The sequence below is a fragment of the Equus quagga genome, chromosome 6 (genome assembly GCF_021613505.1).
Source record: "Equus quagga isolate Etosha38 chromosome 6, UCLA_HA_Equagga_1.0, whole genome shotgun sequence".
NCBI lineage: Eukaryota > Metazoa > Chordata > Mammalia > Perissodactyla > Equidae > Equus > Equus quagga.
Window position 1 is genome coordinate 107,209,437 of NC_060272.1, and position 23,520 is coordinate 107,232,956.

Genomic DNA, 23,520 nt, shown 5'->3' on the forward strand with positions numbered 1-23,520 from the left:
GTTTTGAATCTTAGTTCTGTGACTTAGTTGTCCTCAGCATAAGCTCTGGAACCAGGAATCCACGGCCCTTGCCACAGGGTTACCGTGAGCACAAAATAAGTTGATAATGTATCTGAAAGAACTTTGGGATCCATGAATACTGTGGGATTATGTGTTAGGATAGTGACATCTGTGCTCTCCTGGGGAGAGTGGGTAGCCTCCAGCCTCAGAAGGACAGCACCCACCTGGTCCAAAGGGTATGAGACACGGGACTGTTTGTCTAAGCTGCCTGTGGTCAAAAGTACGTTCTGGACAGAAGAGGTGGTGATGTAACTGGCTCTGTGTGTGTATTGAAAAATCCCTCTTTGCTCTTTCCTCATTTCAGGTTTGTCCTTTGAGTCAAGTCAAATATTTATCGAGTATTTCTGAGTACAAAAGTAGTGTATGAGAGAGTTGTGAGGGATACAGAAGAAGTGCCCCTCTCCTTATGGAGTTTGTGGTCTCGCTGAAGAGCAAGGACAACATGTGTGTATATGAAGGGAGATGTACGGTAAGTTCAAGTACAGACCACAGTCGGGTGCTGGCTGGAGGGTTTCAGGAGAGAGAGGGAACTCTGGGCTGGAAGAATAAAGGCAGGCAGATCAGGTTGAAGAATTTGGACAATTTGGGTGGGTGGAGGGGGTGCTGGTGCCCGGTTGGGGAGGAACACTGAGGAGGCTGGAGAGTCTGACTGACAGCAAGATCTGGGAGCCTCCGGAGTTACTGGGAGAATCACTAGCTTGTGGAAGATTGATCTTTTAGTGGAGTGTTCTGGATGGATCAGAAAGAGGAGCTAGATGCCAGTCAGGTTCTTTGCACAGTCTCTGAGCATTTTGTTTCTGCAGCTCAAATGAAAATTAAATGTGTTATGGATGGTAATTTCTGAACGGTTGGGCTGGAATGCACGGACCGCACGTCTTTTTTTCCCTGTTGGACTTGCCAGGTGGGGTTTGTTGTGGTTGTGAAGAGACCAGATGTTGTTACTTCTCCATTTCTTTAGTCCCTTGTCACACATATGCAGCCAGCTCTTGACCATGCATTGCACACTGGAAGTGCTCAGTACATATTTATTTTTTATTTGATTCATGGGGGTGGGGAGAGCCAGTCTCTGTAAGAAAGTCAAATTTTAGGTAATAGTTTCCACTTCCTCAAGCACCAGTCTTTTCACTTGGATTGCTAATATCTTCCTCCTTTCTTTTCTGGGGGTGCCCTGTTGTAAAAGTGCTAATTATCAGTATTTTGACCGTAAGATAGTAGGTGGGAGGAGCCTGTATCCACAAATGGAGTACAGAATTGATACTTAACTGATTGAAAATAGGCTTCGTAAGTTAAAAAAAAGAACTGTTTAGATCTTTATACACAGCCCACCATGCTCTTCACTAATCTTTTTCTGGTTCCCCTGTCAACAGACCAGGGGCAGGAGTGCCACTGGCCCAGTGTGGTGTCTCTTCTGGCCTTCCGCTCTTGCTGGCTCATGCCATGCAGAGAAGCATTGCCTTCACTTGTTCCAAAATGGAGTGGAACCATGTCTAGGGGAGGGAGTGTGGGTAGGAGGTGTGGAGCAGAGCTGAGGAGCTTTTAGTTTATACTTTCCAACTCTCTATAGTGTTTGAATTTTTTCACCATGGATATTTAAGCCTTTTATAACAATAGTATAAAAAATTATATAATAATAAATAATAACAATACAAAAAATGGAGTTGTAGTACTCAATTTTAAGTGCTTAAATACAGTAGGAAAATAGAATGGAATTAGAAGTCCTAGTTTATTTGTTCCACAGATGTTTGCTAGCTTTATAATTGAATTTTCTCTGTTCTGTAGTCCAAGCAGAATGACATCCTTAACTCTAGGTTGTAGGTACTCCGTGCGTGTATCACCTCAGATGGCGAACCGGATTGTAGATTCTGCAAGGAGCATCCTCAACAAGTTTATACCCGATATCTATATTTATACAGACCACATGAAAGGAGTCAACTCTGGGAAGTAAGTGCCTGTGCAATTCTGGAGCCTAATTCTGCAGCTACTTTAGCTTGTTTCATAGTGCGGTTCTGATTAAAGTTAAAGCTGCCAGCTCTGAGGTTGGGCAGCCAGAGAAAGAATGATTTCAGGATTAATTTCCTTCTAACTTATTGCTCTTGTCACCAGCAATGCCTGTCACACGGAAAGCATCACAGTGGCCAGTGTTGGGAGATGAGGGGTCCAGTCCTAGCCTAGGGGAATTAAAACCCGGCTAATAATAAACAGTGCTTCAAGCTTGGAGTCCCATCTGCACTCTGTTCCCACAAAAAATTAAAGTAAACAAGTTCTTCCACCCTGAGTAAACAGCAGTTTAGGGAAAACAATCCTTTGTTGATCTAAGTGCCAGTCGGCGTCTCTCTCCATCACGGGGAACAACACACCTAGAGCCAAGGAGAGTTTATTGCGTATTTGAATTTGGGTTAGTTAAAGCCTTTGCGGGAAACCTCACTTTAGAAAATAAAAAATTAATGATGAGTTATGTAATTAAAATATCTGTTTTAGGTTTTGGTTGTGTATTTAGAAACCAGTAAGTTAGGGAAGCAATTAAAAACTAATTTTTTAAAAATGAAAATGTTATACATATAGAAAAGTTGAAAGGATAGTACAGTGAACACCTGTTCATTCCCACTAACTGTAGCTAACAATGAATAGTTTGCCCAATTTGCTTTTCTTGTTGAGGGGATTTTCTTTGTTTGTTTTTAGCTGAACCATTTCAATGTGAATGACAGTATCATTACACTTTGAATCTGAACTTTTCAGCTTGTGTCTCCTAAAAATAAGAACATCAGAGATTGACTTTCAGTGTTAAGAAATCAATTTTTTCCTAAATAGTGCCACAGCTCATCCTTTTTTATAGCTCTTCCATCTGAGGTTTCTTTTAACTTCAGCAAAAGAAGGAAAGAGAGAATAAAGGAGGGGGTGAGTGCGTTATGAGATCTCTGACCTTCACAAGGTCCAAGGGAAAGGTGTAGGTGATTTCAGAAATACAGTGGTGGCTCAGAGTCCAAAGCAACAGAGGTGCAGGTGTCAGAGGTTAGAGTTGGGAAAGAATTTGTGTGCAAACCTGGCCCTTTCTCTGTGAGTTGGAAAGGTCAGTGATGGTCCCAAACCTTTGGTGTATTGCTCAAATATCACCAGTGTTTTCCTCATTCATACCGTGGGAGTGATAATGCCTGCATTCCTAGGTTACTGTCAAGATTAAAAGATCATGTATGTAAACCACTAATGCAATGCCTGGCACATAGTAGGTGGTACAGAAGTGGTAGCTGCTAATGCCATTCTTACCTTCTCTTCTCTTCTTGGCCAAAGGTCTGGAATTATGTGTCAGCTTTTCTCTGAGGAGAGGAGATTACAGAGGGAGGGAGGAGGATAGGTAGGAGCAGCTGTCTGAAAGGCCTGATCTCGATAATCTCTCCTCTGCTGGCCTCTAGCTCTACCAAAGGGTGGCCAGGAATGAAGCAGAGCAGGCCTGAAGGCCATGCTGCCCCCAGTGGTAGCATAGCTTTTTGTAATGCCTTTGACTCAGCTGACCCTGGTGCGTGGTCTGGTCCCATGCTTGCTGATGGTGAGTAGGAACCTCACACGTGGATCATGATGTGGGTGTGATGCAGACTCATGGGTCATCAACTCCAAGTTCCATTTGAAAAATTACATGTGAAACCAGTGATGTTACGTGTGTGTTTCGTTTTCTAAATTTCAACTTACAGATGACAAACAATGATCTTCCTTGTCTGGTATGAAATTATAAAGTCATGGGTGGGTATTTTCCTCTTCTAATTTGGTGAAGTATCCATGTGAGTTAGGCTTATTGAATGAAGTCTAGGAGTGAGAGTTTGTGTTGTGGCCATGACCTGGACCCTTGGGGGCCAGCAATTCCTGGTGGCCGGTGTAAGCACTTTGACCAGTGTGCACATTTGTCCAGTGTAGTCCCATTTTGATTCTCACAGTAAATACTTAAAAAAAAAATCCAGTCCTTTACCAATTGGAAAGTTTTAAAGGCTGTCATTTACAACCTGTACTAGCACACAGCTTCAATGAGGTCACTTGGTGACTATCTCCTTTGTCAGCATAACTTGAAATAGGCTTGATGATACACACCCCAAATTGGGGGGGGGGGGGAGGAATGGAGTAATGTACATAGAGCTTAACATGTTATTGTGTTCTTTGTTAATGTAATATTAAATGGAACAATCTTGATTAAATATAAAGTTTAATGTAATAAGTATACATCCCTCAGAAAATTCACATGGATGGAAAAATTCGGACATTCTTGGGAAATGCATGTAATTGGGTTGAAGCAGTGATAGTAGCTATCTTCTGATTCTCCCTCCCCTCCTTTTTCTACTCTTCATTTTTGAATGCCACTGTCTCTGCTGCTGAGCTGGATACGCCCTCCCTTCTCCTTGTCAAGTGACTCAAAGGCAACATAAGATTGTGCTCAAATGTCCCATGATGATGGTTGGTGGCACAGTGTTAGATTGTTAAGCATGACTCAGAGTGCCCTGGAATCTTTGTTCTCACTGCACCCCCTTCCCTTGGCAGGTGTTATTAACCCTTGGCTGCATAGACAATTGAATTCTTTTTGAGAAATTAAGGACTGACCAATATAGTTCATCCATATAGTGAGTTCCTATAGTACATTTGAGACATCATTAATTTCACACATAGTTTTTCTGAAACAAATATCTTGACTACTTTTGTGCTGGACGCATAGAAAGTGCTTCATGAACATGTGTGTTGAATTGTGTCAAAGGAGGCAGTTCTGTATTGTAGTTGCGTGTGAACTGTACTGCTGGGAAGGCTGCCACACCTTTCTTGATGACACATTTACTCAAGAAGCACTTGGCAAAGTAGATTTGAGGTGTCAAATCTGGAAATTTTGTGGAAAGGTGATTTTTATTATTTATGGGCTGAGTTTTTGTGGTCAAGCTGGTTGTTACTAAACTGTGTGGTTGAGAACTCTTGTGTTTACCACGATGTCCCCAGTTCCTAGCCTGTGGAAACTTTCTTCCAGATGTTTGTTGGATCCCTGAGTGGATGAATCAGCTGTGGTTCTGGACAAGAAGGGTGTTAGGTTCTGGCATTGGTGGTAGAAACACAATGTGAGGGAGCATCGTGCCAGCTCATTGATTATATTAATTGAATTCTGAGTTAGAGATATCCCTTGGGGACAGAAACATAAAGCTGTCCCATATTTAGGCCATTTCTGGCTTATGTGGTATTTTTTATTATGGGAAAAAAGCCTGATATTTCTCAAGCAGAGCTGTAAGCAGGTGGTCTCCAGGCCCCTTGTACCCTCTGGTTTGGCTGTGAGTGAGGGCCAGGGGAGGGCTGCGGTGAGAAGTTGTGTAGGCTCTGGGGGCTGGAAGACCTGCATTTGAAACACACCTCCCTCACTTTCTACCTATGTGGACTTGGTACAGGTTGCTTAGTTTCTCCATTCCTCACTTGTAAAATGGGCACCGTAATACCTACTCTGCAGGGTGGTGGCGTCAAAGCCCCTAGCTCAGAAACTGGCAGAAAGTAGGTGCACAGTATCTAGTAGCCCTTGTTACTGTAACTCTATATGTTGATTGTTACAAACTCTCAACCTAGGATCTTTGACAGTGTGGGAGGGGAGGGAAGAGAGGGCTAAAAGGAAGAGCAGTGCAAACTTCATCTTCTCTGGTTCTGCCATGTGTGCCCTCACTAAGTCCTGTATGTTTCCAGTGTAAGCCAGTAGGAACTCTAATAAGGCTGGATGTAACCAGAATGCCATCAAAAAGATGTTTGTCTTCTCTTTCCTTTTGCTGATGAATGTGAGCCCCACTTCATTAACCCTCCTCAGAGTCTGTGCCTTTGAATCCCCAGGTCTCCAGGCTTTGGGTTGTCGCTGGTTGCTGAGACCACCAATGGCACCTTCCTCAGTGCTGAACTGGCCTCCAACCCCCAGGGTCAAGGAACAGCGGTGCTTCCAGAGGACCTCGGCAGGAACTGTGCCAGGCTGCTGCTTGAAGAAATCTATAGGGTATGTCCTCAGCCTCTGCAGGTCTGGGAGAGCAACCATCAGGAAGCAGTTCATTGTCTCTCATTCTTATTCCTTAGCAACTTTCTTCCTCTTCCAAGGGCTTAAGCCAAGGACTTAACCTCTTCCTACTCATTAAATAGTTTAGCCTTAACTAGTTTAATGGATTAACTAAACTAGTCAGTTTAGTTAAGTCGAGGTCTAGCCCCACTAGTTTGGGACACAGGGCAGGTAAGTTTTAATGTTGGGGAGAGGAAAGAACTGAAACAGAGTCAGGAGAGAGAAGGTAGAAAAATGCAGCAGGTTAGGTGGTGACTGGCCAGTTGAAGAGCACACAGTGCCCCGAGCAAAGTGAGTACCGTGTCTCAGCTCCCCGAGTCGTTGCCGTAGGGGTGTGGGAGCTCGGTGCTTGTAGAATTTTCAAGAGAAGCTGGAAATCTGGATTTGTAGGTGATGGTTAATTCAGATAGGAAATAATGTCAACAGGCCACATTTTGCCATGTTCTAGAGCATAGAAGAATGTCTAGTGAAGGCAGGCCTGTGTCAGAGCATGCTAGGGGCTTGGAAAAATGAGAACATAGGACAAAGAAGGGCTGACACCTCACCTATTGCCATTTTACTTCTGCAGCTCTGTTGAGGGACACAGCTCAGACTAACTGGACCAACTTGTCCTCTCTGTTGCCACTGTCTTTTCTCTGTCGGTCTATATGAGGAACATGCACATATACATACACACACTTTTACTCTGTTTCCCAGAGATAGTTGAGGTGACCTAAAATAAGCAAGGAAGAAATTGGGAGAGAAGAGATGATCATGGCAGGAGGAATAAGATGAAGCTGCCTGAAAATACATTCTCTAAGATCCTATATGCTTGGTTAGAGGAGAGTCACAGATCTGGTTCCAGGATTTCTGTTAGTCTGCCCTGTCTTTTTCCTTGGTTCTATGTCAGGAAGGTGAAACCTTTTCCTTGGTATGTAGAACCCAGGCAGGCTCTGAGTAATGGCCATTTTTCTGCTGCGTATGCTGGGTCCCACATTCTAGAACTGAGCCCTGACAAGAGCTGTCCCCTGGGTGATTTGCTTTTGGATGGTGTATGTTGTTTGTAAATTGTCTTTCTTCTTCAACTGAAGAGCCTTTCATCTCTGTATTTATCTGTGCATTTATTCTTGGTTATTAGTTATCTCAGTGTGTCCTGAAGTCTCCAAGAAGTTTTGCCCTTTTTAAAGTAGCTTATTAATCACTATGGTAAGGTTATGCCTGGGTCATGGGTATTGATCCCCGCACAGGCCTCACTAAAGACTAAAGCTTATAGCCATAGTCTGCTCTCCTGAACCAAGTCAGCATTCTTGCAAATACCTCATTGGTTGCAAGGTGGAGCAAGTAAGAATGAACTGTTTGAGAGTTAATTGAAATTTTGGGGCCTTAAATGACTTTATTTAATGTCCATCTAATTAAGATGGAAGACAGGACCTATAATTGTATCTTCTGTAGAGCGACTCCATCCCCTCCACTGACCATTCAGCTAGGAAATAGTGGAGGAAGGAAATAGCCTCTCAAGTGAAATTCTCCTGAAGGAGACTCTTCTCATGATTCTTGTGCAGTCAAGGTCTGGCCTCAGTTTTTTTGATGCTAACTCAGCCCAAAGTTTAATGCTTAGTGATTTTTGAAAGATAGGTAGTACCTAAAAGTTGGGGGTAAATGATCAAGAGGTTGCCCTGCCAGTTCCTTAGTTCAAAAAGTTTGTTATATCGATATTCGTGAGCAAAGAATGTGCGTGTGATACGTGTGTCCAATACATGCATCCCTAAGCCCCTGCTGACTTGTGCAGGTTTCCATTCCTTGGTCCTGTGGTGACTGGCAGGCCCTCTCTCTGACCATGGGGACACTTCCATCTCTTTCCAGTAGACCTGAGGGAATTGGAAGCATCACATTACAGAACAGCGCAGTGGGAGCGCATGGGCACAGCTGGACTTCGGGTTTTATATCCCCATAAATAGCAGTTTATAAGCCTCAGGGTGAAAGCACAGCTCATCAGTCCACAGAGAAAAAACATGCAGTCTAGATTAGGTTATGTTATTTATTTTTTACTCTAGTTGAGTTCTACTTTAAACCATTTCATATGCCTAGATCGTTTTTTCTTTAATCATTAAGAAAACTTATTTTGTGTGTGTCTGTGATCTTAATTATTAAAAGGATGAAAATCCTTCATGTTCTTAAGGATAATTCTCTAGAGGTCTGTGATGTGACGTAGTTTAGATGAGTAATAAAGATCTATCACCTTTGAAATTGCCATTTATTTTTACCGAAGTTTTAAGCCTCTGATCTAATCCCTTTTGTCCCATTTCTGTCTCATCATTTACCAGGCCTTCTTGATTCCGTTTCAGGCTTCCTGGAACTGCTCTTTCCTGTCCATCTTTTTTGCTGCCTGCATCCACTACCCTCCTCCTTTCTACACCCCCTGACTCCCCTGGACCTGGATTATGCTTACCGACTCTCCCCACTTGCAGAGCGGAACTCTTCTCCAAATCCTCTCCAACATGCTTTTCAGTTTAAATCTCCCCCTAAAACATTGATCTGATCTTTTCACTCCTGTGCTCAGAGACCTTCACTAGCTTCTTACTTTCCCAAGATAAAGTCAAACCCTTGACCAGTTAGAAAAGCCTTACTTTAACCTGCCTATTCCACCTTCCCCCTGCTGTTTCGCATACTTCTCCACGGATGGCACGCACCCCCTTTCAGGTTGGTGTCCTGGCTGTTCCTTACTTGCCCTGGGTCATATTTTCCCCATTATCCTGCTCTTCCTCCCTCTCCAACTCAGCTCATCCCTCCAGGGCCAGCTCAAGTCCCCATCTCCCCAAAGCTCCCTCTGGGCCAGGTGAGTGACACCCCCTGCCTTGGCAGTCCCTGCCTTGGCAGTCCCAGTGTCCACAGCCCTCAGCCGCTGCATAGCTTTGGCTCCACCTTGAACTGTTTCTTCTTCCTGCTCATATCTCATCTTTGTAGTGAGATTGGAGCCACGCAGCACGAAGATTGCATCCTCTGCTGTGGGGGTGGCCCCACCATTCCCTCTGTGGTGTCCAGTACACAGACCCTAACATATTTATCCCACTAAAATATTGGTCCATAGTAAAAATCACTTGACAATGGTGGAATAGTAACATAGTGATAGGGAGCAGAGACTGAAGAGAACATTTGAATGTTAGACAGTCTTATGAAAAGGAGCAGGTTTTCTTAAAACAATTAGTTTTGTTGTTTTCATAGTCTCTGTGGGTCAGGTTTTCCTTTTTAGGTGGAAACATATGCTGTAATTCTTTTTGTCCTAAAATTTGCTAAGTGAGATAAATATTGTCCTTTATTAACTCAGGTAGTTTAGGAAGAACAATAGATTTTCATAAAGGCTAGCAGTAGAATAAACCCCTTTATTTTACTGCTCCCCTTGTCAGGGCTGCTAAATGAAGTCTGACAACCAGACAATGAGTGTCTGCATCTGAGAATTGGTTTATTCTCTACCCTACATGCATTGAAAGAGGAGGGAGGTGTACCCACATAACAGCAGTGGGTAGCCACCTATTCTGTTCAAAATCTGGGAGAGCCTAGCCTTGTAGTGATGTGCCATGGTCAGAAACTGAGTTTCTTATTGTGATATGTGCAGAATACGTAGAAATTCAAGTTTATCCTGCTATTGCTGTGTACAATGTAAGTTTGAATTGTTTTAAGTAAAGTTACCCAGAAAGAATGATCAGAAATAAAGACGTTTTTTAAGGACAAATGGAAACAGTGGTAATGCGCACGTCTTGTAGAAGTAAAATGGCTGAAATAGTTGAGAAATTCAAAAATGAAAGAAGGGCATTAGGAGAAAGTTTTTGAAAAGAATTCTGTTCTGCTTATTGATTTGGAAGAAAAGGAAGGAAAGATGGGGAAAAACAGTTCGTAAGTAATAAGAATGGAGGTCTGTGATCTTAACAGTTCTCCAGATTTAAGGCACACAGAGGAGGAGAAACAAATGTAACACAGCAGGCAGTTTCTAGATGTATTTGAATAGGTGTTATAGGTAATACCCTTGACGTACAAAGATCCTTTCATGTCAGATCGACTGGTGTTCTTTGACAGATTAAATAGTGGTAGTGTCACTCACTTAGCCCTTGGTAATTAACTATACATTTCCTAGAACCAATCTTGCTTTTTTGCTTATATGTTCTGCTGCTGCTTTAATTATGAAGGAAAGTTTTGTTTTTCACTAGATACGCCTCAGTAAACTTGAGTGTCTAGTTCATTCTGATAGTCTCAGCTACTACAATTGCTTTAACTGTTAGTTTAACCCCCTAAAGTCAATTGCTCTAAGGATTACTCTTAAAAGACCTGTATTCTGTTTTATGATCGCTTTTAACTTTGCAGTCTGCTCTTCTGTTGTTCTGATATTCTATTTATCTGTCTGTTTTCTTTCCTCTGTTTTGTTGGTTGGCCATTTTCTGGTTGGTACAACGATTAATCTTTAAAGTATTTGTGTTTACAGGGGGGATGTGTGGACTCGACCAACCAAAGCCTGGCTCTGTTGCTTATGACCCTTGGACAGCAGGACGTTTCCAAAGTCCTGCTAGGACCACTCTCTCCCTACACGTGAGTTGTTCTGCAGCCTCATCATGCTGTCCAGCTTAATCTTCCGATTGCGCGAAATGACAAAGGTGTTGTACTGCACATAGCCTGTCACTACAAACACCTGCTTGTATCGATGCTTAAATGAGCTGGAGACTGTCACTCTCAACCTCGTCTTTTACAAGGGTTTTGCCTTCTTTTCTTCCTGTAGTTTCATCATTCTCATGTTATTAAAGTTACGTGGTATGTATTGGATAGTTCTTTTGTCTGCACTTTAGATTTTGGTTCCATTTTGAAGGTAAACTTCTGGTTCTGTTATAGCTTGGATTTTGTTGTTAGTTTTTTAAATCCCTCTTTTCTCTAGCTGTGGCAAAAAGGACTTTTTGTCCAAGATGATAGGATATGAGCTGGCAGGAAAGATGAAGAAAGAGGCAGAGTTCACAGTACTGCCACTGGACTAGCAGGCAAATGTAGAGGTGAGTTTGAGGCCGTGGGGTGTTATCAGAAGTTGACTGCTGAGGTATTAAAGCAGGCACTCTCCAAAAAGAGCAGATCCTCAGAAGACTTGAATTCTAAACAGCACTGTGAAAGGAGCATTTTCCATTGACAGTAAACGAGGTTGCTGTAAACAGCTTTTTTGAGCACTGACATCTCTGTATGGGCACGTGTGCTTATATGGGATCATTATGTGGTCATCTGTGGGTGGGGAGTAGGGGTGGGTGGGCTTTGTGTGGGAGGAAATATTCAGGTAGATATGAGACTGAACTGTCCTTTTTCGGTTATCATGGTACCGATGCTGTATATCTGAAAGGTACAGTACTGTGATAACTGAAGAATGGTGGTGCCATCACATTGAGAAAGGGGTGAGCACTGCCAAGGGGCGAGGCACCATCGGACCATGGCTTGGGGTATGTGGAGACCAGGAGCTTGAAAGAGAGTCTTTTGAAGGCTTTTTTTTTTCGAGTTGGTGGTAGGTGGTTTTTTGGAACAAGGAAATGAAAGAGAATACATTCTGTTAGCAGTGGGGGAAGACTGATAAGCGGGAAATTGGTGAGGGCCACATTATCTCCTGATAACTTGTGTAAAGTATTTCACAGGACAGGAAACCTGAAATTGAGTAATCCTAAATGGCACAATAACATGAGGAATCAACATTGCTAAAATAGACTTTGTAGTTAAGGCATTGGGGTTTGGAGAGGAGGTAAGGGCTGGGAGTACAGGACCCCACGTGCAGAGATTCTCTTCCCATAGAGAGTTTGCTGGAAGCAGCTGATAGCTCTGTGACCCGCACAGTTCCCTTCCGCTTTTTAGCTGGTCTCATTGCTGCTGCCTTCCCAGCCTCTGCTTCAGGGCAGCAGAAGGCCTGACCGCTCACACAGCAGTGTGTGGTTGTGGGGCATGGGGTTTGGCAGAACATTATGTGAAAAATGGAATGTATATTTTTATTTTTCCTTGACACTTTTTTTTTCTTTTGGAGATTTTTTTTTCAGTTTGGCTACAGGGCCTTTGTAATCATTTCAAGTCAGCAGCCCCTGTGGAGTTGGTCAAGATGTGACTGGACATTTTTAAAAGTTCCTGTGTCCTCCTTGACACACCCCCTCACCAAACATTAATTGCAGTGTCTTGTCTTCCAGAAACCTTGCCTAAAATTACTACGTCTCCTGGGAAAACAGAGTAGTCTGCCCTGAATGGAGCTTTACAGGAGTAGGACAAATTGCAAAATTATGTTTTGAGACTTGGGGCTGGGGGTTGCAGGACATTCTTCCTCTGGGTTATCTGCCTTCCAGGGTGTCATGCAAGGGGGGCTGCCATGGGGTGGGAAAGAGCAGCCCAGATTCTTTTTGGTAAGCTAGCTCAAGGTAGGGGGAGAAGGGGTTAGGAAGTTTATTTTGAAAGCTGTATCTATTTGAGACTCTTTTTGCCCTTTATCATGTGGAAGGCTCCGGTGGCCCAAAATAATGAAAGGCAAATGTGGGAGGAAATATACGTCCTTTAGAGACCTGACAGGCAAAGTTAACAACGTATTTCTGTGTACAGTTAATGGTGCAGAAGGGACAGAATCCATAGTCAGGACGATCACAGTGGGGGGAAAAATTTATCCTAGCTGGATTCAAGAGCTTTGGAGACCAAACTATCACACTTATTTTTTTGTGCAGTTAAAGTCATAAAAATCTGTTTTTTGAAACCTCAAATTTCTAACAAAAACCAGAAGCAAGACTCTCTTCGGTTTAAAGAAATGTATTTCTTCTGGCAGTTTGCACGTTCTGATTTGTATAAATAGCTTTTTAAATGTCTGTTTACAGAGCACTGGGATTAGGGAGGATGTTTTTTCTTGCAGTGTTGCTTTCAGACTGTTTCTGGAAAATAAGGGTCGCTATGATCTTTCCTTTTCCTCTTCCCTCTGTCGTACTTCAGGAGATTGCTGTTGGTAGTTTCATGTGTTACTTGAGAAAGTCAGTCTATGTGTGTGAAATTCTTAGGAAAAGCCAGAGAGATTTTTTTCGGTAGAATAAAATAGTATTGGATATCACGCTGGTATGTGGAGACTCTGTTTCGGTTAAGTTTGTTGAGTTAGGTGGCTACAGTTGGTGACAGTGATTCCACCTTCCCCTCGAGAAGCTTAACTTCACAGTTTAGGGGAGGATTTATGCTTTGTTTAAAAGCAGGATTGACAGCAAGAAAAATACATATTAATGAGCATTTTCCTTAGCGCTTTCAGCAGTTGCTGATGACCAGAGCTTCCTGCGTTCTGCCAGCATACAGGCGTTGGAGTCCATTCTATCTGGATTTCAGCTCTGGCTCTACCCTGGAGCACCAGGAGACCATGGACAAAGTATTTAGCATCTCTGAGCCTCTGTCGCATCCGCAGAGAAGGTGAATGGTCCTGACGTCACGGGTTTGGGGAGATGGAGATGGAGCGAGACTTACATGAGGTCAGGTACTTTGCGCTCCCAGCAGCCCAGTGTGCCTGATGGAGCTCACTCAGTGCTGAATGCTGAGGCTCCCGCCTGCACGTCCCCTCAGTCTGGGAAGTCCAGTCTCCCGTTAAGGTCACTTTGAACACTAGGAGGCCTAGTAAACTTGCTTTGGGCAATCTCAGACCGAAGTCAGCTGCAAATTGTCTGCTCAGCTATCTCTAAGTCTATAAATTTTAACTTTATGACTAACTTCCTGCCGTTGTGTTACTAAACCATCCACACACATCTTATTTACTCTTAGGTATTTATTTAACAAACACTTGGAGATTTTACTGTTGGCCAGATGTTGTTTTAAGCGCTTTACAAACATGAACTCATTTGGTGTTCCTAATAACCCTAGGAGGATGATAAAGGCAGGTATTCTTAGATGCTCCATTTTACAGGTGAGGGGATTGAAGCACAGAGAGGTCGAGTCACATGCCCAGAGTCACACAGTCAGCAAGTGGGATTCAGACCCGAACAGTCTCGTCCAGAGTCCATGCTTCCCTGACCCACTGTGCTCTTATGTAAGAGCTGGGATTCCATCCATCTTGTTGGACTCCAGGCACCTCCCTGCTACATCTTTTCAGAGAGTCCTCGTTTTAAATTCTGCCGTAAAATGATCTCCTTCTATCTTTAGTTGGAAGTCTAAAATAAACCATGCCACTTTGTTTTTTTCCAACTTTAATAAATGACCTCTTTCCACTACTTGCAAAGTGCTGGGGAGTGAGAGCCCAGTGTCCTTGTTAAACACTGACTGATCAGGGGTTCTTGGCTCACCCATTCTGAGGTGCAGCACGTGAAGATCAAATGAGATAATGTGCCGGAAAACTGGGAACTGCTGCCCAAGCCTACTGCTATGGGTTCAGTTGCTTAATTGCTCCCTGTGAGCTAGCACAATACCACTCCTCCTTACATGTGGGAAGTGCTTTATGTGCTGCAAAGCCATGTCACTTTTCTTATGCTGTTTAAGCCCAAAACATTTTGGCATAGGGTAAAAGCACGTGATGTATCCTTACTTTTCAGGTGAAAAAGCTGACCTCTGCTCCAAGAGTGAAGTTATTAAATTTGGTTATAAAGGCAGTAGGAAACAGAGAGCCAGGCTAGGGGAGACGTGCGTCCCAGGCGATTTGGGCCAAGAACTCACTATGAACATTCATTCTTGGAACAGAGGTCACCTGGGCTTTGGGAAATCCACTATTGGGCAGAAGAAGCACCAACCAGTGTAGTTTTAAAAAGCTGCTGTGTAGACATTTCTGCAAAGAAGATATACAGATGGCCAATAGGCACATGAAAAGATGCTCATCATCACTGATCATCAGGGAAATGCAAATCAAAGCTACACTAAGCTATCACCTTACACCCATTAGAATGGCAAAAATAACCAAAACAACAAGTAACAAATGTTGGAGAGGTTGTGGAGAAAAAGGAACCCTCATACACTGCTGGTGGGACTGCAAACTGGTGCAGCCACTATGGAAAACAGTAACGAGATTTCTCAAAAAATTAAAAGTAGAAATACCATATGACCCAGCCATCCCACTACTGGGTATCTATCCAGAAACTTGAAATCAGCAATTCCAAAAGTCCCACGCACCCCAATGTTCATCGCAGCATTATTTACAATAGTCAAGACGTGGAAGCAACCTAAGTGCCCATCAACTGATGATTGGATAAAGAAGATATTTTATACACACACACACACACACACACACACACACACAATGGAATACTACTCAGCCATAAAAAAGGATAAAATTGTCCCATTCACAACAACATGATGGACCTTGAGGGTATTAGGTTAAGTGTAGTAAGCCAGATAGAGAAAGACAGTCTCTGTATGACTCCACTCATATGTGGAAGTTAAACATGTAGACAAAGAGAACAGATTAGTGGTTACCAGAGGAGAAGGGGGGTGTGGGGTGGGCATAAAGGGTGAAGTGGTGCACCTACAACATGACTGACAAACAATAATGTACAACTGAATTTTCACAAGGTTGTAAACTATCATAGTCTCCATAAAAAGTTAAAAAAAAAAGCTGCTGTGTAATGACTAGAGGGGGCCCCCATGATCAGATTCTCTTCCCACCCTCCAATCTTTCCCCTCAACTTCCAGAGCAACTCCCTAGACCTGAGAAGTGGGTAACCCCAATGTCCAGGTGCTCTGTGGAGCGGGAGCGCTGATCCTCTGTCGTAGTTTGTGTCTGTGGAGCTGCCAGAAGGACAGCTCCCCCATGGCTGCCCTCACCGCTGTTCTGTCAGGCTTCAGAAAGGCGACCTGGTGAGAGGGGCTATATTTAAGGGGCAGGCCAGACCACCTGGCAAGTCCCGGCCAGTTGGGATTCAGTGGGCAGATGACTGAGCCCCTATTAGCCTTCACCTATTGGCCGACAGTGGCGGTGGGAACAACCCACCCTTTGAAAATACACAGGAAAAATTATCTCTGTGCTCCCGAATTCTCTGAAACCCACTCTCAGATGGACTGGAGGCTTTCGTAGAAAAGTAGATTGCTGTTTTTGTTTTTCTGAAAATAAATAAATAAATCGTTTTGTCCTGGAAAAAAACAAAGAAGAAAAGCAGCTTGCTACAGATAGAGTTCCTTAAAGTCGGGAGTTCAAACCCCTCACCCCAGAGTTGTGTGGAATCCCAGTGGCCTAAAATGGTTACTGTGACAAGTTGCCAGTTACGCTGTGCTGGTGGTCGTCCGCTGAGGAGCAGAGTCATTCTCGGCGTGCCATGGGCCTCTTTTTTGCCTGGCTCTGTGGCTGTGGGTTGTGTCTGTGAAGTGTGGATCTACAGTATGGTGTTGGGAAGAGAAGGAAAGGGAACGTCCTACACTGGGGAGGTGGGGCCTTGTGGGTGTGTTCCTGGGGCTGTGCGCCGCTGTGGGTCTGTGGGGCTGTGCTTCAGCTCCAGACATGACTTTGTGCAGCTGCATGTACTCATGGGGTGAGTTTATTCTCCATTTTCTCAAGGAGACTATTAGGATTTAATATCACCTGTGGTTATTTCTTAGCTTCCGAGGATGTTTGCTTTTAGATGGCCCGGCTACAGAAGACATAGGGAGAGTGGGGCTGGAGGTGGGACAACGTTCTGAAACGTCCCTAATGGAGTCCGTTACACAGCCTTCCTCAGACAGGCCACGGGGCTGGCAGAACATTATGTAAAAAGTGGAACCGACTTTGCTTTTTCTAACTATTCCAAAGGCCACAAATACCCCAAAGCTGCAAATATGTAGGCCTGTGTTCACTCAGGCCTGTGTTCCTGCCATCCTTCTCCAAGAGATCAAAAGCAAGCCGAGGCCCTGTAGGAATTCTGCCAGCTGGGGAAGGTGTCTGGTTTTTCCAGCACAGTTGGGCGATTCAGAGTGAAGTAGGCTGGGGCGGCTCTGGGAGCAGAGCGTGTCCCAGGCCTGTGTTAGAGCTCAGGCAGCAGCGAGAGAGAGAACAGGCTGTTTTCTCCTTAGAATGCAGACGAGTGGTTGAAATGGCTGACTTTTTCTGTGTTGCTGCCAGAGCTGTGGAAGCTTTGCCCACAGATGTGTACTGTTTGTCTATGGGTTTGATGTGTTTGTTTTCTTTTTTTCCTAGGACAGGGTGGGGGAGGTTGTGAGGCTGGGACGGAGAGCAAAAAACTGAAAATTTCAATTGGTTAGTAAGACAGGAAAGCCAGCAGGGGAAGAACTGACTTCCCTTCGAGGCTAAGAATGTTGAAGTCATTTCTCAAAATTAACCCTAACTCCTGAATTCTCTTTGGTGCCTCATTATTGAGTGCCTTACATGGTGCCTAGCAAGTGTAATGGGTTTCAGGCATAGATAGGGTCTTTGCCCTTGAGGTGCTTATATACTTTACCAAGGGGGAAAGGGGCAATTGTGCGACAACTATGCATAGACGTTTAATTAGATACCATAAGGAGAGCCAAGAATGCTATGGAAATCCAGAGGGGTTATTGGCTAGGGAAGGCTTCGTAGAAGAATTGGCAAATGTGATGATATTTAAAGATGGAAATGAAGTAGCACAATCCTAGGTGGAAGAGGGAGCAAAGAAGTGAGGAATTTTTCCTGTGAGCGTGCAGCACTCACCAGAACTCCTACACTCCAGGGCAGTCACTCTTTCATCTCTTAGTCCCTGATGTCCTGGTCATGTCAGCCAAAAAGAATGAGGAATTGTTCTGGCCCCTTTTTCTCCTTTTTGCCATTTCTCTCCTTTGACTAGATCAACTAAGACAGAGATATAGGAGAAGATGGAAAATTCACTGCAGTAGGCTTTTACTTAGTTTGGTATATACTCTGTGAGGGCGGGAGCCAGGTTTAATACTTTTTTTTCTCATGAGGAAGATGGCCCTGAGCTAACATCTGTGCCAATCTTCCTCTATTTTGTGTGTGAGGTGCTGCCACAGGAGGGCTTGATGAGCCGTGTGTAGGTCCACACCTGGGATCTGAGCCGCCAAAGCGGAGTGCGCGAACTTAACCACTATGCCACCAGGCTGGCCCCTCAGTGCTTTTCTTTTACCATTACACATATATATTTATTTTAAACAGCTTTACTGAGATATAATTCACATAGCACAGTTTACCCATTTAAAGTATGCAGTTCAGTGGTTTTTACTATGTTTACAAAGTTGTGTAACCATAACCACAATCTAATTTTAGAACGTTTTCACCACCCCAGAAAGAAACCCTTTGCCATTCACAATTGTTCCTCATTCTTCCCACTTCCCCCAACTCCCAGGCAACCACAAATCTGCCTTCTGCCTCTGGTAGTAGATTTGCCTATTCTGGCCACTTCATATAAATAGACTCATACTCTATGAGGTCCTTTGTGACCGTTCTTTTACTTAGTGTAGTGTTTTCAGAGTTCATACATGCTGTAGCATGTGTCAGTACTTCATTCCTTTTTAAGGCTGACTAATATTCCATTGTACAGATATACCACATTTTCTTTATCCATTCATCAGCTAATGGACGTTTGGCTTGTTTCCACTTTTTGACTGTTATGAATAATGTTGTTATGAACATTTGTGTACAAGTTTTTATATGGATATGTTTTCATTTCTCTTGTGTATATAGACCTAAGCATGGAATCACTGGATCATATGGTAACTCCTTGTTTAACATTTTGAGGAACTACCAGACTGTTTTCCACAGTGGCCAGACCATTTACATTCCTACCAGCAGTGTATGAAGGTTCTAATTTCTTCACATCCTCACCCCCACTTTTGTTATTATCTGTCTTTGACTGTAGCCACTCTGTTGGGTTGTGAAGTGGTATCTCATAGTGGTTTTGATTTTCATTTCCCTAATGACTCATAATGTTGAGCATCTTTTCATGTGCTTATTGGCTCTTTGTATATTTTCTTTGGAAAAATGTCAATTCAGATCATTTGCCCATTTTTGATTGGGTTTTTAAAATTATTATTTATTTGCAAGAGTTCTTTGTATATCCTAGATACCAGACCCTTATCAGATACATGTTTTGCAAATATTTTCTTCCATCTTGGAGGTTGTATTGTCACTTTCTTGATAGTGTCCTTTGGTGCACAAAAGGTTTTAATGCTTTTGGTGTTGTATCTAAGAAATCTTTCCCTAGCCCAAGATCATTGCCTAGCCCAAGATCATGAAGATTTACTCCTATGTTTTCTTCTGTGAGTTTCATAGTTTTAGCTCTTACATTCAAGCCTTTGATGTATTTTGAGTTAATTTTTGTGTACGATGTGAGGAAACGGTCCAGCTTCATTCTTTCGTATGTGAATATGCATATGGAGTTGTTCCAGCACCATTTGTTGAAAAGATTATTCTTTCCCCATTGAATTATCTTGGCACATCCTTTTTGAAAATCAATTGACCATAAATGTATGGGTTTATTTCTTCACTCTCAATTCTGTTTCATTGATCTTCGTGTCTAGGATCAGTATTTTGAAAGCTCCTCAGGTGATTTCGTGTGCAGTCGGGGATGAGGACCATCTGGCTAGGGGGGCAGTTTGTATGGTTTGATTGAGAGGCAGCGCCATACAACGTTGCTGGAATACTTCATTTCAGATATGCAGGCCATCTGTTCTTTTTTTTTTTTTAAAGATTGGCACCTGAGCTAACAACAGTTGCCAATCTTCTTTTCTTCTTCTTCTTCTTCTCCTCCCCAAAGCCCTCCAGTACATAGTTGTATATTCTAGTTGTGAGTGCCTCTGGCTGTGCTATGTAGGACACCACCTCAGCATGGCCTGATGAGTGGTGATGAGCCATGTCTGTGCCCAGGATCCGAACTGGCAAAACCCTGGGCTGCTGAAGCCAAGCACATGAACTTAACCACTCGGGCACAGGACCAATCCCAAACCATCTGTTCTTAACTAAACCAGTGTTTCCAAACTTGCCTGATAAGAATCACAATGGATGCTTGTTAACAGCAGGGTTCTGGCCCCTGTGCACTGAGGAGACAGGGCCTGGTAAGGGGTGGGGAGGGGACATCTTTGCATGTGGTGGCCTATGATTCTGGGTTCTACTACATGGACACGTCTTCCCTACGAGTTGCCAGTTGAGCAGAACCTTCAGGAACCTGTATGTTTAATGAACTCTCCAGGTGAGTCTTATGGTCAGGCTAGCTGGGGTGATGCTGAATCTGCTAGGGCACACCAGTAGAAGCCTGCATACCTGTACCATGGTCCTTCCACAAAATTGCTCTTCCCAAGGTACTCTTGGGGTGACGCCATCGCTCTGTCTTAAGGGAGATGACAAGAAACAGCCCCATGAGACTCTTCACCATGTTTACTCTGAGCTCCTCCCCAGCCACCTTATTCAATATGGCCTCCCGCCATATATACACAAATATTGTTATACCCACATTTCCTCCCCCATCTGCCTGTTTACTTTATGTAAATTTCCATAGTACTTTTCAGGAATATTTAACTAGGTTGAAAACTTCATGAGAGAAGTATTTTTAGTTGACTGCAACATCTCCAGCACCAAGAACAATGCCTAGCACATAGTAGGCACTGAATACATATTTGTTGAGTGATTGAGACTGTGTTGTCGGGGTTGAGGAATGAAGAGAAAGACTTCTCTATTTCAGCGTCAGCAGCAGTCATTCTGCTTGGTTTTATTTCATGATGCTGAGACTCATGGGAGGACATGCTTCTTTGCATGAGCTGCTCAAAGATTAACACCATATTTATGCTCGCTCTAGCGGTGTGTAGGACTAAATGACTTATGTCAGGTACTAACCTCTAACTTTTTAAAAAATTTATTTATTAATTTATTTTACTTTATAAATTTATTTATGTTGTATTGTGTGCATCTCTGCAGGCTGGCTAAATCCTCTTTGGAAACTGGCAGGCTATAAATAAATAGCTATATAATCGCTTTGATGAGAAATTGTTAATTTTAGTCATTCCTCTTGATCTACGAAATTAAAAGCTTGGGTTTTAGGTGGGGGAAGGAGAATTTTTTAAAAAATCGAATTCCTTTTTCATTCCTCCCTCCTTTTTTTTTTTTTTAGGATAGAATTTTTGCGGCATTTGAAGAGCTTTTTCCAGATTATGTTTAAAATTGAAACCAGGCCATGTGGTGAAGAACTAAAGGGTGGGGATAAAGTGCTGATGACCTGTGTTGGCATTGGCTTCTCCAACCTTAGCAAGACCCTGAAGTGATACTGTCACAAGAGAAGGCCCCAGTGCTGACAGACAAAGCAGAAGCTGCCATGGACACGAAATGGACCAAGTCCAAATTTATCCAGGACAGGATAACCTCTTATATTAAGGACTTATTATTAATTTTACATTTAAAAAAATCAGAATATCCAAATAGAAGACATCTCTATATCATGTGGTTTCCAGCCATTTCTCCAGTGGCATTGACATTCCTCAGGAGGCCCCGCCGTGACGAGAGCTCCCTTGGCTTACCTGGACAAAGAGTGTGCCTTCAGGACACAGTTGTGCTGCTAGAAAAACATCACAGCTGTTTCCTCAGCCCACACCCCGGGCTTCTGTCATATGGCCGTTTTCCAGACCTGTGGAGACTGTTACTGTTCTTTCTGCAAGGCCTGACCTCTTTCAGCCTCAATTTCTGTGTAGGGATTAAATGAGACAATATGGGTAGGGACTCTTTATGAGCAGTGCAGTGCTATGCAAGTGTCAGAGACTGGTATATTAGACTGTGTGATCCCTTGTCTTCTGAATGGACTGCTGTCTTGGAGACAAATACTGCTCCCTCTCTGGTTCGTTGTATGGGTATGTGGGGGGATGAGTGTGTGTGGAGGGCAGAGCTCCAATTAAAGTTATTGGATATTTTCCAGATCCCAGGTGTGCTGTATGTTTCTTATTTTATTCTCACAATAGCCCTGTGATGTAGATTTTATCTCCACAAGAAAATTCAAAAAGGGTATTTTGTTCCTTTGAAATTTAGAATGTGAAGACACTAGATCTCCTGATTTAAAGATCTAAGTATAGTAGTGTCCAAGTCTGGAATTTTACCTTACTTGCAAGCTAATAAGTTAGATTATTACTGTTTCGTGGATGTTAGCAGAAGACGTCAGGGTCCTGGGTCAGAGACAAAGAACTTTATTACTCAGAGCGCAAGAAGCAGCATGAGCTTCATATTTGTCTTGGTTTCCCCTGTCTCCCCCAAGTCCCACAGTGGTGACATGGAGGGGCCTCATCTAGATGCCATACGCACAGTGGGTTTGCATCACAGCCTAGGAACAGGCATACTTGGGGACTCTACCTCTTATGGCAAACTGGCTCTTTGTTTTAGATAAGGACATTACTTCATCCCTCAAGATTGCTTGCTGTGAACGCAGTTACGAGAAAGGGCCCAGGTAAGGGCCTCTCCAGCAGGAATGTGCAGGAACACTCAGGGCCCGTGGTGGATTGCCCCTGTCAACTCATAGAGTCTGCATTTGGTGTGTGTATGGGGTTGGAGTTGGTAGAAAGAGAAGGAGCCTAGTTCTTTCTACTAGGATCCCAAATGGCATTCTCCACCTGAGGTGGGCTTTTGAAATAAGGAAAGGTCATTGCCTCCCCAGTCCTCTTGGTACTCTTTTCTTTTTTGATGAAAGGAGGCCTCAGAGAAAGTCTGTGCTCTCACAACTGGAGGTGTGGGAGGATGTGGAGATGGAGGGCTAACACTGAAGAAGTCCAGGCCGTCCTGAACTGTGGCACTCTACTTACTGAGAGCTTTCTATACTGTATTAGGTTTCTGTTGCTGCATAACATATTACCACAAACTTGGCAGCTTAAAACAATACCCATTTATCACCTCACAGTTCTGTAGTTTAGAGACCCTCGTGGACTTTGTTGGGTTCTCTGCTTAGGGTCTCACAAGGCTGCTGTCAAGGTGTCAGCCAGGTAGGGCTCTGGGAAATAATGTGCTTCCAGCTCATTCAGGTTGTTGGTGAAATTCAGGCTGTAGGACTGGAGTCTCCGTTTCTGGCTGGCTGTCAACTGGGGACAACTCTCAGCTTATAGAGGCTGCCCGCCTCTATAACAAGTTACTGGTAATTTGGTTCCCTCCATCTTCAAGCCAGCAATGGTGCATCGAATCCTTCTTGTACTTTGACTTCTTGTGGTACCAGTTGAAGAAAACACTGCTTTTAAGTCACTCCTATCACAGTCCCACCTGGATAATCTCCCTACCTTAAGGTCACCTGATCACAGCAGTACCTAGATTAGTGTTTGAATACTCAGGGGCTGGGAATCTTGAAGAGCCATTTGAGGTTTCTGCCTACCACACACACTGCGGTCTTAGTGCTGCTGATGTTTGAATCCAGATCTGCTCATGCTCAGATAAAGAACTAAGTGGCCACCTTGCTTTGGACCTGTCAAATGCTATCCTACAGGGGCTTTCTGTCCCTTGGAACAAGCTCTGGAAATGGCACTGTTGGACAATTTAGGGTGGCATATAGATTGCAGGCAGATCATTGCAAGCAGTAGAAGGGACATGC

At 43.5% G+C, this 23,520-nt stretch overlaps 1 protein-coding gene across 1 annotated transcript in view; it reads left to right on the plus strand.

Moving 5' to 3' along the window:
- The window catches only part of RCL1 (RNA terminal phosphate cyclase like 1), a 69,656-nt gene extending 47,782 nt beyond the window's left edge, over nt 1-21,874 (plus strand). The window contains exons 6-9 of the mRNA XM_046664837.1: nt 1,876-2,001; nt 5,887-6,043; nt 10,554-10,657; nt 21,079-21,874. Of these exons, the coding sequence (XP_046520793.1) occupies nt 1,876-2,001; nt 5,887-6,043; nt 10,554-10,657; nt 21,079-21,229 (538 nt within the window). The 3' untranslated portion in view covers nt 21,230-21,874. The remainder of the gene's footprint in view (nt 1-1,875; nt 2,002-5,886; nt 6,044-10,553; nt 10,658-21,078) is intronic.
- The last annotated feature ends 1,646 nt before the right edge of the window (nt 21,875-23,520 follow it).